We start from the raw sequence: 14,812 nt of genomic DNA on the forward strand, positions 1-14,812 counted from the left end.
TAAAGGCTTCGTAATCTATCCTCAGAAGCCAGATACCACAATTTAGGTCAAAAGTTGTAGGCGATCAGAAGTTGAGTTATTTGACTTGTGCTGTTCATCGATGTGAGCGCATGCTTTGTATTATAATCTTTTAAGAGCCATTATGTGATTGCGAATACCACTTTGGACCAAAAGAGTCTTATTGGTTTTTTCATGACAAGTCTCATCTTCCAACTTGCATAATTATACATTGTCTTCTTCCTTGAATTAATGACTTCTTCGTCCTCCGTACAATCTATGAATTACAAGAGAGAGAGGCGGCGATCGCTCTTAAATCTCAATCTTCCAAAACAAAACAAAGCAACATCATTGAATCATGATGAGCTAAAAAGAGGGGGGAAAAAAAAAGTTAAGAAAGAAACAGTTATTTTTACAAGTAAATTCAACGGCTATAGTTGGACGGTTACTCCTCTGGCTCCATTAAACTCGCCTACGGAGCGCATGCGCATGGCCTCATCCCTGCCCCCGGCCGCCGCCGGCGTGTCCTGCCGCGTGGCGTCGTACCTCTCGCCGTCGCCCCACAGCGCGTACGCCTCCTCGCCGTGCGCCGCGTCGTCCCCGATCATGAGCTGGTCGTCCGGCATTCGCAGCGGCGTGAATTTCGCGATCACGAGGAGGATGGCCGTGGTCGCGACGAGGTTCCAGGCGATGACGAACAGCGCGCCCACTACCTGCTTCACGATCTGCATGACGCCGCCGCCGTAGAATAAGCCCTTGGTGCCCGGCACCGGGAGGATGAGGCGGCAGAGCGCGGGCTCGGCGAGCAGGCCGGTGAGGAGGCCGCCGAGGAGGCCGGCGACGGCGTGGGTGTGGAAGACGGCGAGCGTGTCGTCGACGCGCTGCAGCAGAGGAGACTTCCGGTGGAGGATCATCATGGAGAACCAGGGGATGCTCCCGGCGAGCACCCCCATCACCATCGCCGCCCAAGTTTGCACCAATCCTGTTAATCAAAAAATCCTGTTACGCCAAATAAATTACCCTATCGATCGACATTAATTCAACAAATTAATGATCGATATATAGTACAATCTATCATAGATCTCCAACATAGATAAATAATAATATTATCAAAGAATTAGGACCTGCGGCGGGAGTGATGCAGACGAGGCCGGTCATCATCCCTTGCACCGCGCCGATGACCGACGGCTTCTTGAAGAAGGCGCAGTCGAGGCAGGTCCACGTGAGCAGGCTGGTGGCGGCGCAGACGTGCGTGTTCAGCACCGCCATCGACGACGTGATGTTCGCGGCGTACGGAGCGCCGCCGTTGAACCCCGACCAGCCCAGCCACAGGAGCCCCGCCCCCGTCAGAGTCAGCAGTATGTTGTTCGGCGAGAACCTCTCCCTGTCGCTCTTCAATCTCGGCCCGACCTATCGATTTCATGAGTTCAGAATCGATTAAGAATCGAGCAGGTAATCATGGTTAATTGATTATGGTTGATATCTACCCAGAAGGCGGCGGTGAAGCCGGCGATGCCAGAGGAGAGGTGGATGACGTAGCCGCCGGAGTAGTCGATGACGCCCCAGTGGTAGAGGAAGCCTCCGCCCCAGAGGGAGAAGGCGCCGACGGTGTAGGAGAAGATGAGCCAGAGGGGGACGAAGGCCATCCAGGCCCTGATGTTCATGCGGCCGAGGACGGAGCCGGCGAGGAGGATGACGGTGATAGCGGCGAAGGTGAACTCGAAGTAGACGAGGGAGGCCTGAGGGTAGAACGGCTCCACCATGGGGGTCTCCAGGCTGCCGTCGCTGTAGTGGTGCGGCGTCGCCGGCAGGAAGGCGCGGCGGATGAGGTAGCGCTGGCCCAAGGCGGGGCCGGCCTTGCCCCAGAAGGGGAGCAGGCGGTCGCCGAAGGCCATTCGGTAGCCCACGATGACCCACACGATCAGCGCGGCGGCGAAGGCGTACAGCGCCATGAACGCAGAGTTGACCGCCCACTTCTTCTTCACGATGCTGCCGTACAGCACCACCAGCCCCGGCATGCTCTGTATCGCCACCAGCGTCGCCGCCGCCAGTTGCCACGCGTTGTCGCCCTTGTTCAGCCACTCCGGCGACGCCGGCAGCGACGCTTGGTACGCCAGCGGCGTCGCCATCTCCTCCGCCGCCGCCGGTGGCAGAAATCAAGAAAAGGCAAGTAATCGAGCACCCGATCTACGGATTCGCCACAAACAGAGACGAAGATTTCAACCAACAACAAGAATCGCAGATCACTTTTAACTCATTTATCAATAAACAAACTCGGTCGAAGAAAAACTTCAAATAAAAAAAGGTAATTAAGTATGAAATTGTGACTCGTTAATGGAAAATTCTCGGAAGGTGGCCAACACGGACACACTTGGCGGCGCAGTGCCGTTGAGGATATCCAATTCCAAGAACATCCGGAAAACATCATGAATCAGAAAAAGGAAAATAATTAATATTACGGAAAGGAATCAACTCAATTGCCGACCTATTTAAATGTTAACTCACTGTGTGTCTTAGCGGACGTTATTAGCCTTCAAACAGGCAGGCAGGCAGGCAGGCTTCTAGATTTTAATTAACAGTAATTAATTAGCAAGCTCTTTGAAGACAGCAGAGAGGTCAACGTTAGCTTAGTTGTCTGTCGATTTCCAGGCGTTGTCCAAGTGGTTGGGCTCACCGGCCTTTTTAATGCACAGGTTCCCTCCGGCCTTCCAAGTCGCATTAATAAATTTCCGCGTGGCTTCGCAGTGCGCGTTCGCAGCGGGATTCACGCCATCCACGTTGCGCGAATTGAAGATAAGGCAGTACGGATCCGGCATGGGAATGCATGTGACGAATTACCTTTTGACTTGACAAACCGGAGACGCAAGTTAACTTGGACTTTTCTTTCAACAGCTTCGTGTTAACTTGGACTTTTCTTCCATCAGCGTCGCTCTGGAATAAGAAAATATATAGAAAGTCAACGTCAGAATCTACCAAATTTAAGCGCCTCGTGGCTAATTGAAAGGCCGCATATCTTAAGCCTAATTAAGCGAGTCATTAATCATTGTCATATAGATTTAATAGGAGCTCTAAGTTGTTGGGCCGAAAAAGAAAGCCCAATACTGGAACGGCCCGCGAGTTGCCCCCTAAAAATTTTGAAAACCTCATTCTCCCTCTGTCCGAATCATGGCGGACGACTTCCAGAGGCAGCTCCTTTCCTCGATCGTCTCCGACATCAAGAGCTACGAGGGCGGCGATCCGCTTCGGCCTTGGATTCAGTAAGAGATCCCAACTCTGGAAGAAGAATGTGTGTCGTGTTTATTCTAATTGTTAACGCATCCAAGCAGTGGCATTCGGCGGATGAGGGAGACTTTTCCCCCTCGGATCTTGAAGGAGAAGCTCCCCAGATTCCTGCAGAAGTGCGCCCAGGAGTTTGAAACTGACCGAAGGTACCGCAATGATTCTCGATACCTCCGCATCTGGATCGAACTGGTAAGGCGACCTTTTTTTTTGTTTTGGGGGTGAAGGGAGAGATTACAGTTTTTCTGCTGGTTACAGTGGTTCATGCGGTAATGAGTATTTATATGACATGTATTAGATGGATTATGTGCACGATGCTAAAGTGCTTTTGAGGAAGATGGAGAAGAACGAAATTGGGTTGAAGCGAGCTGTGTTTTATTTGGCGTATGCTTTGTACTATGAGAAGCATAAGAAATTCGATGAAGCTGAGAAAGTGTACCGTCTAGGTGTCCAGAAGTAAGAGTCTAGTTTCCTTGTGATATTATGATGGCTTATTGCTTTGCTCTTTTTTTTTTTTTCTTTTTTGTTTTCTGGAATTCAGTTGTTCATTAACTAATATATTTAATTGTCTTTAATCGTTGAAAGCTGGAATATTTAAGATTGTTGTCATCCTTCAAATTTCATTATCTAATTCCAAATTTTGGTATGTCAATTCAACTTCTGTCATAGTTTTTCAGATGAATGGATTGAACATTTTATTTGGTGGTTTCTGATCACTACACGTAATATATATCTATGTTCCTATATCAATCTATCAGCATTTACTATGTGAGAAGCTGTTTGTATCTACTTTGATGAGAAACTAGTTTCTTTTTGTCTTTTGGCTAAATATGCAATCAGTGTAACCTGAATTTGGTAAAATTTTACTCAAGAAGCTGTTTGTATCTACTTTGATTAGAAACTAGTTTATTTTTCTCTTTTGGATAAATATGCAATCACTGTAACCTGAATTTGGAAAATTTTGCTCAAGGTACCATTGACAATGTGTGGCAAATTACGCAATTCAAAACCATGATTCTTAACTGGAATTAGTGAAACATGACATTTTTGAAATAGATTTCTTCTCATTTCTTTATTTCATGAGTTCACATAAAGTTCTCTTCGATTCAGACAGTAACAAAAAGTTACCATGTTTATCATCAGATGAAGTAGGGTAAGATAAGGTGAGAAATAACTTGTATTTTCTTAAGAAGAAAAGTGCTTCTTGTTTTGTTAAGTGGTTGGTATTCAAGGTTGTTTACTGCTAATTAAATTCGTGACCCCCATGCTTCCCATTTTTAATGTACAAAAGGTCCAACACAATTGGTCACACAAAAGATCTTCATAAAATATACTGAACTCTTTACCATGTTAGTGATTTTTTTCTACTAACAATGCCTATACCTAATAACTTTAATTGTGCATTTCATAGATTGCTAGATTATTGACAGTACTGATTTGTTATTAAGCTTGCCTTTCAACCAAGTTGTCATGTGCATGAGAATCAAATACATGATTATTCGAACATGTAACATAAAAAGATTTAGGGCCATATGGTCTAAAAGATTCATATTAGCTTAGATTTTTTTTTTTCAAAAAAAAAACAAAGAGATCAACATTCACTTGAAAGATGAATATTATTGCAATGGTAACATAGGTTAGTGATCGTAATGTCTCTGTCATATAAATGGATATATAGGATCATTAGATCTTTAAAGTTGTGTGATTGAGCCTTGAGTGTTTGAGGAGTTCTTCGAAGAATTACAATAGCAAGGAGAGGCAAGTTATTGAACAATGCAAATTTCAAGGTCTATGTTTTTCATTTCAGTTTGCTGAATTTGGTTGTGCAAAATGTTGAAAGGCATATTTTATGTAGCCTTGCAGAGCCTATCAATGAACTACAAAAGACATACGGAGAGTTTGTTCAGCGGATGGAATTGTATAAAAAAAGAAAAGCCAAAGTACCTTCTCAATCACTAACTACTCATTTCTTGCTCTTGGTTGTTTTTTCCCTTTTGCTACCCATGTGTTTCCAGCTGCTTATATTTCACTGCAAATACAGGAAGTGATCTCAAAGAAAGGATGTTTAAGTTTGAAAGGTACTCACGTCAAAAACTCTTTCTGACCAGTATATTGGCCAAAATGCGCTTCTCTAAGGAGGTAATTTATCTTTCCAAATATTGCCAGTTTGTTGATGCAACTTAGGGTAATATATTGCAGGGAATAAAGAAAACATAAAAATAGTTGATGACAAAGTTGCAGAGAGGAATTCTCAGATACCGAACCACAGTAAAGGCCTTTCAGACAAAGGAAATATTACCGGCAGCAATATTATAATAGGACATTCAAAATCTATACAAGATAGTTCTACAAATTTGGAATCAAAGCATGGAATTCAACAATCAGCCGTTGTAAAAACGTCTTCTAAGAAATGTGATGATGCTCATTCAGAAAATCACATTCCAAATAACACTGATGACACAGTAGTGGTGAAATTTGTTGATTCTGCAATTGTTGGAAGGTCTGAAGCAGAAAACGCTTGTCATCATGGACTTGTAGACCCCACCATCAATATGAAGGAGGCTATGAGTGAGATCAATAACATGTTTCAAGAGCCTCTGGATATCATGGTTAAAAGAAGATCAAGTAAATCAAAATCTGTTTGTCAGAAGAATGAGTTTAAAGTCTTCATAGACGAAGACACTAGTGATGTGCCAAAACACCCTTCTCAATTCCCCAACAGTGATCAATGTGGCGTTGAACTTTCAAAATTCAAGTCCGATAAGCATGTGGAATTCAAAATTTTGGCCGATGATGAAGATGATGATGTGATTCACAGACACTCCAAGGAATTTAAGCCACCGAACAACATTAATGTTCCTAAGAAACAAATTGATTCAACGGCTTATAGCATTTCCACGAGGACCATATCAGGTTTCAATGAAGAGACTGTTCACAGATTTGTTGGATCAACTGTTCTTGACGAGTCTAAAGTGGAAAATGCATGCCACCATGGTTTGCTGGATCCGACTATCAACCTGAAGGAGGCAATGGATGATATAAACAGCATGTTTGGACAACCATTGGATTTCAAGGGCAGCAAACCTAAGAAGAAAGCAATTGTAACTTTAGCTACGGAGCCAAAATCCGATGAATTCTATATATTTGTGGATGAAGGCTTATGGGAGCCATCAGATTCCAAGTGCAACAAACCAAAGAAGAAAGGAGTTGTATCTCGAGACAAGGAACCAGCATCTGATGGATTCTTTATATTGGCAGACGATAGCATAGGAGAGACATTCAACATCGAAAGCAGCAAACAAAAGGAGAAAGGGTTTCTTTCTTTGGACAATAAACCAACTTCTGACGGATTCTTTATACTGGCCGACGATGAATTAGATGACCCGAAAGGAAATGCTTCGACGAGTATCCCACATGACTTGGGTGAAAATGGTGGTTTGTTTGAGCCAACCATTTTCACCAAGGAGGCCATGGCCGAGATCAACGATTTGTTTGGGAAGCCGTTAGACTTCTGATGATATTCCATTTATGATGTAATTATTTGGGCTTTGTGAAGTCTGTGATGGTGCAGTTTTTGCTTCAAAGTTCTTTGCAAAGAAATTGGAAACTGATTTGTAATCTGCTCTTTGTTCGATACATTGTCATCCTGGCCTGGTTTTGTTGGAAACTCTTACAACTTATTCGGAATTTAGAGTTGAAAATTATAACGGAACTTAGAATTACAAATTTATAATTTTCAACGAATTGCTTTTTGTTGTAGTGATATAATCCTGTTTCTCTCCTGCAATAGTATTTGCCCACATATAGTTAATCAACGTTTGGCACATGGGTGCTTATTCTAATATATTTTGAAATCAATTCTCAACCTATATAAAATACCTACTTAGGTATGTCTTTCCATATATAAAAGAGTTGTTATATTAGGATAAAATATTCTTGAAAAATATCCTTTATAATTATCTGTTCGTATCTCATCGTACTCCTTAAATCATTTGGGATGAATCCAGCGTATTAAATCTCCCGGAGAGAGTCATTGGATGCCCAATTTATTGCCCAGATCTCGTCTCTTTCACAAACCAATACCTTGTCCAAATCTTAATCAACGAAAAAACAATCTCTTATAAAAAAAAATAATAATCACAGTTAATTTACTATCTAAGAGATAACCAGTCTAGTCCCATAAAAATTTTTCATCAATTATCAAAATAAAAAATCGAGAAGCACACACGGCGACAATTCATAAACTCAGTATCTTTTGATTGCACTCCCTATTTGAAAAAAAAAAATCAACATATAACATTAATATCTTTTGATTATGTCTCTCATTTAAAGAAAAAATTTCTATAAATACATTATAATTAAGATTCGAATCGCGGATACACTATCTTATCATAACACTGTAACTCCGGGACAAGAGAAAACAAAAATCTCCTACAGTTGGATAGGAACCCATTGAATTTTGATCTAGTAAAATATTCAAGAGAAAAGTTAGGTTCGATTGGTTTGGAACGAAGCCATGGAAAACATTAGAAAATTTTCTTTAATTTCGCATGCCTTATTTACAATCATGTAAAATTATAATTGTTCATTTTTTCAAAAAAAAAAAAGATTGTTTATGTTGTTCCAAAAAAGCAGAGCCGTGCAATCTGGATCAGACGGCTGCTGGGAAGCAATCGGGGCAGCGCACGAGTCCGTTTTCGTTGCACTCACCGCAAGCCCGGAATCCGCCGCCCTTGCTGCCCCACCACCATCGCTTGCGGCTCCCGCTGCAGGTCGCGCAGAGCACGAATCGCACGCCGCCGCAGACCCCGCAGGGCGCTGTCGGAGCCGAGGGGATTCCTTCCACCAGGGCCCTGAGCTCGCCGGACTCGTGGAGGCGGCGGATCTCGTCGGCGCCCCCGAGGCAGCGGCCGGAGAGGAAGACCTGGGGAAGGGCGACGTGCTGCTGCCTGAAGCGGCGGCCGAAAGCCGCCTGCAGCTCCGCACGGAATCGGGCGTCCACGGAGACGTCGCGCTCGTCGACGGCGACGCGGAGGCTGCGGAGGGCGGAGCGGACCGCGCGGCAGTCGTCGAAGGTGCGCCGGACGACGCCTAAGGAGGTGAAGTAGAGGACGATGCGGCGGCGGCGGCGGTCGAGGGGATCGGCGGAGAAGGAGGAGGAGGAAGGGATCGAGCGGATCGCGCGAACGGCGGGGCGGGCGCGGTGGAGGACTCGGCAAGGGGAGTCGGCGAGGTCGTCGTGTAGGAGGGCCTCGAGGTCCTTGAGAGTAGGGCAGGAGAACTTACCGCTGCTCCCGCCGCCGCCGGATCGAGAGGTATTCGACCACCGCCGCCTCATCAGGAGGAAGAAGAAAGACGAGGGGTGACCTCGTTCTCTTTCACTAAAAATAAGAAAAAAATAATAATTTTATTTATTTATTTTTTTTAGTTTACTAGTAGTTGTTTACTTCCCCTTCATCACTTGTTTTTTTTTATTAATTGTTGGAAACTTTTAATTTTCTCTCTTAAAACTCTCTTTATTTTAACGATAAATTTAAGAAAATTTTTCCATCATAACGGTAGTTCCTATATTTAAAAAATTTTATTTTCACTCCCTCCATATAAAATTTTATTTATTTCAACTTCTCATGTAAATATCATTATCTAATTATCCTTCAAATTTTTTATACAAAAAGTCAAAAAATAAATAAAATTCTTTTTAAATTCAGCACTTTAAACTAGAATCCAGTATATTTATATCAAAATTCAGCACTTTAAACAAGAATCCAGTATATTTCTATTAAAATTAGCCCTTCATATTTTTTAGGTATAAAAAAATCTAAAAATAAGTATAATTTTTTTTAAAATTTGACACTTTAAATTAGATTCCAGTATATTTTCTATCAAATTAAACATGACTTTTTTCCTACCTAATATAATTCCTTCTAAATTCAGCACAATTCAAAAAAAATCTAGTATATTTTCTATCTAATTGAGTATCATTTAAAAAAAATCTAGTATATTTTTCATCTAATTAAAATGGAAAAAGAGTCGTGCGCAATTTGATAGAAAATATACTGAATTCTAATTTAATGTGTTAAATTTAAGAAAAATTATACTCATTTTAAGAAAAATTGAATTTATGATTAAGGGTTGCATGCAAATTACCCTTATTTTAACAGTCTCTTGTAATTAAAAAATTGATATCCTACCAAATAGTTGATTTAATTTAAATAACTTATACAACTTTATTATTTTTTAATAATTCAGGTGTTTAGAGCCTCCTCTCCAATTAGTTCCGGAGTGGATGATCAAACTCCACAGGCGAGCTATCAGATCAATCTAGAAGCACGAGTAACTTCTCTCAATAGTTAACGTATTTAACAGAAAATATAATCATAATTGATTAGATTCAAATAATAAATATTTGAGAAATTAGTTAAGCGGCTTGTTGCACCGTGGCCCGGGGCAACTTACGCACCTTTATGTTCCTTCAACCCTAAGTCCTGCTGCGGCAGCAGGAGCATGATTTATGTACTCGACTGGTTCTTCCTGTAAAAGCAAAGGTTCCAAGTGTTTGCAGAATGTACAGTTGGTAGAAGCTCTCCAGTCTCCCAGCAATGTATTATCATATTTCATCTTTGCGTGCGCATTGGGTAGCGGTAATTTAATTAGGTTTACGATTCGATCTCCAGTTATAATAAATTTATAAAAAAAAAATTTCAAATGGAATGCACAATTAAAGAATACTCAGTCTCTTAATCGTTCATCGTGAGCACTTTTTGATTTATCTTAGTACTAGTAAAAAATTTTCATGAAATTAGTCACTCAAGACTAGCTTAACTAGATTTTAAAAAAAAAATACTGTGAACAACCGAGAGACATATGGCTTGGGACTGATCAGTGTGTGCGCTTTGGGCTTAAGTAATATAACCATGCATGTCAAAGTCAAAAATAAGGCTATGTTTAATTAGTAAATATTTATAGTTCTTTTTGTCTTGCCCTTAAATTAATCAAGAATGAAAATGAATTGGCTCCCGGAGCAATAGCTTAGCAAGGTATTTAAAGATCAAATTATAACTTTACCATGAACGGTTGATTAAAAATATTGGATTGACGAGCCATAAATATTTTTTAATTTATTTTAATAGTGAAAGAAAATTTTTTATACAATCGGATCGATTACACTTAGGATTAATCAACAAACTGGATACTCAATGCCAACTTTAAAAAAAAAATAACAAAATGTAATTAAACATACTCATCTAGCTTAATGAACTTTAAACTACCAATATTCACGATTATTAGATCTACTTTAGTTTTTAAGCTTGACTCGAGATAAATTTGATATATGATATAATTAAATTATGATTCGGTATAAAAATTATTTTTCAATTTATCATATTAAAGTTAAAATATTAAGATAATAAATATAAATAGTATCAGAACGTATTATACTTTTTTATGTTTTGAATAAAAATTAATAAAAACATAATCTTGATTGAACCTTAAACAAATTTGTAAAAAATAAGCATAAATTATTAAGAAGCTTTATTCATAATTAATAAACTAAATTTGAAATTTACTAATGTTCAAGATTTATTCATAAATTAGACGTTTACAATGCCTACAATGTCTAGTTAATAAAAAAAAACTTAGAAACTAAGTTTATTCATGAAGTATTCAATATTTTTATGGTCAATGAAAAGAGTCAAGCTCCTTAATATTCAAGCTTATTTATTTTTATAGCTAACGTACATAAATAACCTATTATAGAGACATTTCATGAGCATTTATTCATTTACAGCCGAAAAACTCAGCATGTACCAACATTCCTCGATGCTAGATAAACTAGAATCATAAAGTTAATTCATAACTATGACACGGAAGAAACTACTACAAACTGAGCTTATGATAGTAGATTTATTGGCTATGATTTCGTATGAAATCACAGGGAATTGAAGAGCATAGCTTTCAGACATACCCCTTGCTCTTTAGATCTTCCACTGAATCCTTGATTATTTGTTCCATGGAGATGAACTGCATCCCCAATTCGATCAATTTCTTTGCAGGATTTTGTGCTCTCAGAAGTCCAGGTTGTGTATCCTTTGGGAATCTGTAGACCCCAAGAAGAGATTGGAATTAAAATGTTTGCAATAATGAAGCTAAAAACCGCCTTGCAAAGGAGACAAGTTTGCTTAATTAGATTTGATTTCACAGGAGAAATGGAACGTACCTAGGCAGCTTAAATTCTGGATAAAGTTCTTCAACTTTGGATACAAAGTCACTCCAGTGGGAAATGGATTCAACGCATAAATGCCTACCGGATGCTGCAGGATTTTCGTATGCTAGAATGTGTGCCAGAGCAACATCTTTGACATGAACAGCTCCCATATAAAAATCTGGATACTCTTCTTCCAAGCCTGCACACAGACCAGGAAGACAAATGCATACTGATTCACTATTCAAAACTACTGATATAGCATAAGCAACATAAGAAGCTCCAAAAGTTCCCCAGTGATGACATGTTTAACCAAGCAGCTACAATTCATCTAAAATATGTCAAAGAAAGACAAGCTTAACAATAGAATAGGTTCCAAAGAGGGATCCCAAAAAAAAAACAAACCTGATATGAAAACTTTTCATTGAGTATATACAAATGTGTAATTGAAGAGTAGGAGCTTGAAAATCCAACAGTTCTTAAAAAAATTGCATAGTTCATGTGACAAAGCACTACTAATACTTATTTTTTATTAAATGTTAACAGTATTCGTGTATCACTACCACAAAACTCTTTTTCAATGACAAGCACATAAGTTCTCTTGCTAGAGAACACAACATTGCTACTAAACATGGTGGCAAGGAATTGTCAAAGAGGTAGTAGAGATAGAACTCAAACAAGAAAAGCACAACTCCCTTTCCACCTTAAAAAAACAGGCCTGAGGGCCTTAGCCAGATATAATAGCTCCTGCCTCAGTTTGCTGGAACAAGCGAACTGCATAGCTTTGGATAGTAGATGAAGGCTAGTGGAAAGGAAACTAACTGCCTTTCCCCCCTGAAAGCAGGAAAGGAAACGAATTGACATTTGACAACTTGGGACTTTTATTAGAAGGAGGTGAAAAAGAACCGAAACTAGATATACACACTAAAAGCCATAGAAACAGAAACAGTAGCCCATGAAAAAAGACATAGGAACACAAAATAACTAGATCACTAACATGTTGGTCCAATGTTATTTAGTGATAGTATATTTCTCATACCTAAAACACATTGAGGAGTTAGTATAGTTTTTTGTCATATGGTGATTATACTGGAGGACCAGTATCAAGTTGGTACAGAACAATGTGCAGTATATTTGCAGTATAAAAGCTAGATAGCTTCTTTGGGCATTGTCAGAAATCTGTGAACTACAACGATCAGCGAATGATAATGTGATGGTCATAATCAATTACCTTCAAGAAGGCGGACGAGTATGGCCATGCTGGCATTGACCGTTGGCGGAATGATCGGCCCCAATACCGTCCCAGGATTGACCACCACCACATCCAACCCGTTCTCTTTCGCGAATTCCCAAGCTGCCTTCTCGGCCATCGTCTTGGACGCCGGATACCATAGCTGAAGCGCAGGAGGTGACAACCGCAGTAAAACATCTGCTTGTCGGGTTAGGGCTTGTGATGTGATCTCAAATTCTCACCTCTTTCTGCCGGCAGTAGTCAAGGTCAGTCCAGCAATTCTCGTCCTTGACTCGATCGGCCGGCCATCCAGGACTAGGGATGATGGCAGAGATCGACGATGTGACAACCACGCGACACACACCACTCTCCTTGGCCGCGCGGAGCACGTTGAGTGTCCCCTTCACCGCCGGATCTAGTAGTTCCCTCTGATCAGAGAGAAAATGGGGTCAGAATAACGAGGAAGAAGGGGGATCTGAAAGGGGTAGGGACCGACCTGCGGATTTTGGACGCGGTTGACTGTGCAAGGCGAGGCGAGGTGGAAGACGCCGGCGCAGCCGCGGATGGCGGCGAGGATGGAGTCAGGGTCGAGGAGGTCGATCTGGAAGAGGATAAGGCGGTCGGAGGCTCCAGGGAGGCATCGCAGGTGCGCCGTCTCGGCCTCGTCCCCTGCGGAAGAGTTTAGGAAAGAGGAAGGTGAAAGAGGAGGAGGAGGAGGAGGAAGCGGAGAAGGAGGAATGCCGACCGAGGCGCATGACGGTGGCGTGGACGGTGTAGCCACGGTCGAGGAGGAGACGGACGAGCCATGAACCGATGAAACCGCTGCCGCCGGTGACGCAAACAATGCCCGTCATTTCTCCTCGCGTCCTGCTCCGCTTCAGAGCGAATTCTGTCGACGAGTGAGCGAGACGTAAGGCTGTTTTGGTGAGGCGTAATCATAGTTGCTAGAATCGCAAACCTATCCAACTTGGGTCAGGATAGTTAGGATCGATTATCCTATTAAAAATCTTTAAAATTTCATTATATATGAAAAACTCATTTATATATATATATACAGTTTTGTTAAATTACGGACTTCTGCGTGCGGACTCATCCGCGACCTGCATATTTTGGTTTTTTTTTTATATTTTTGATTTTTTTTTTTTACCTTCCTCGTTCTCCTCTCTCTCGTCGCCGTGTGCATGTGCCAACCTCGCCGCCCTCCTCGCCGCTGGCCGGCCGGGCACCACCCACCGGTCACCCCGCCTCCTCGCCTCCGGCCGCCCACCACCCGCCGACCACCCGCCGGCAGCCAGAATCCCAGCCGAAATCCGGCCGCGATTGCGGTCGCTAGCGTGGTGGCCAAATCGCGGCCAGATTTCTGCCGGATTCCGGTTGAAATCCGGCCGGGAATCGGATGGAGTCTGGCAGCGACCGGATTCCGGCCGCGATGGCGCCGGATTCCGGCCGCGATCGCGCCATCGTCATCGCGACCGCACCTGCCTCCGTCGCGATCGCGTCCCGACGCGCCCGCGTCAGGATTCCGACGAAGGCGCGTCCGGATTCCGGCGCAATCACGGCCGGAATCGCGACGGGAATAGAGATGTGGCCGGAATCATGCCGCGATCCCCGACGGGTTCACCCCATGGCCTATAGTATGGGTGGGTCCAGGCGGCCGGAGGCCGCCGGCGGTGGGCAGATGGCCGACGGCAGGTCGAGTGGCGGGCGCGCGACGTGAGCTGCTTCTCGGCGAAACGAGCTGAGAACGAACGAAGCAGGAGGAGAAAAAAAATAAAGAAGAAAGAGAAAATTTTTTATAAAAATTTAATAAAAAAATGACATGGCATTAAGTCCGTAGCAATCCGTAAATAATGGTCCGTAGCATATCATTTCTCTCTCTCTATATATATATATATACTAACACTTCAGATTATATATATACAAATTTAAATTAATTTATAATTTAATTATCATTTTTCTAATAATATTTATATTTTTATATCATAAAATGAAAGAATATAAAGATTTCTATTAATACCATAATAATAACACATTTAATGTCAAAAATATTTTTTTGATTCATAAGATAATTAAATTTAAAGATCAACAAAGCATCTAAGGTAGAT

General features: G+C 41.7%; 4 protein-coding genes across 4 annotated transcripts; 1 reads left to right on the top strand and 3 right to left on the bottom strand.

Annotated features, from left to right (window-relative positions):
• Positions 1-241: 241 nt before the first annotated feature.
• On the bottom strand, positions 242-2,620 carry LOC122020181 (ammonium transporter 2 member 1-like). Its single transcript, XM_042577979.1, has 3 exons — positions 1,485-2,620; positions 1,122-1,407; positions 242-979 (listed from the first exon to the last, which is right to left on the bottom strand). Exons 1-3 carry the CDS (start codon positions 2,124-2,126, stop codon positions 429-431), a joined length of 1,479 nt encoding a protein of 492 aa, XP_042433913.1. The 5' UTR covers positions 2,127-2,620; the 3' UTR covers positions 242-428.
• A 423-nt stretch (positions 2,621-3,043) lies between these two features.
• LOC122020180 lies at positions 3,044-6,943 on the top strand. Its single transcript, XM_042577978.1, has 6 exons — positions 3,044-3,254; positions 3,324-3,468; positions 3,575-3,732; positions 5,132-5,216; positions 5,318-5,354; positions 5,476-6,943. Exons 1-6 carry the CDS (start codon positions 3,163-3,165, stop codon positions 6,789-6,791), a joined length of 1,833 nt encoding a protein of 610 aa, XP_042433912.1. The 5' UTR covers positions 3,044-3,162; the 3' UTR covers positions 6,792-6,943.
• An 850-nt stretch (positions 6,944-7,793) lies between these two features.
• Positions 7,794-8,614, bottom strand: LOC122021468 (uncharacterized protein At5g39865-like). Its single transcript, XM_042579587.1, has one exon. It carries the CDS (start codon positions 8,612-8,614, stop codon positions 7,928-7,930), a length of 687 nt encoding a protein of 228 aa, XP_042435521.1. The 3' UTR covers positions 7,794-7,927.
• Positions 8,615-10,975: 2,361 nt separating this feature from the next.
• Positions 10,976-13,666, bottom strand: LOC122021650 (phenylacetaldehyde reductase-like). The gene is made up of 6 exons (XM_042579796.1): positions 13,453-13,666; positions 13,204-13,376; positions 12,950-13,135; positions 12,708-12,870; positions 11,492-11,678; positions 10,976-11,371 (listed from the first exon to the last, which is right to left on the bottom strand). The coding sequence occupies exons 1-6, from the start codon at positions 13,559-13,561 to the stop codon at positions 11,230-11,232; spliced, it is 960 nt and encodes a 319-aa protein (XP_042435730.1). The 5' UTR covers positions 13,562-13,666; the 3' UTR covers positions 10,976-11,229.
• Between the last annotated feature and the right edge of the window lie 1,146 nt (positions 13,667-14,812).

Source organism: Zingiber officinale, chromosome 9A (assembly GCF_018446385.1).
Source record: "Zingiber officinale cultivar Zhangliang chromosome 9A, Zo_v1.1, whole genome shotgun sequence".
NCBI classification, from domain to species: domain Eukaryota; kingdom Viridiplantae; phylum Streptophyta; class Magnoliopsida; order Zingiberales; family Zingiberaceae; genus Zingiber; species Zingiber officinale.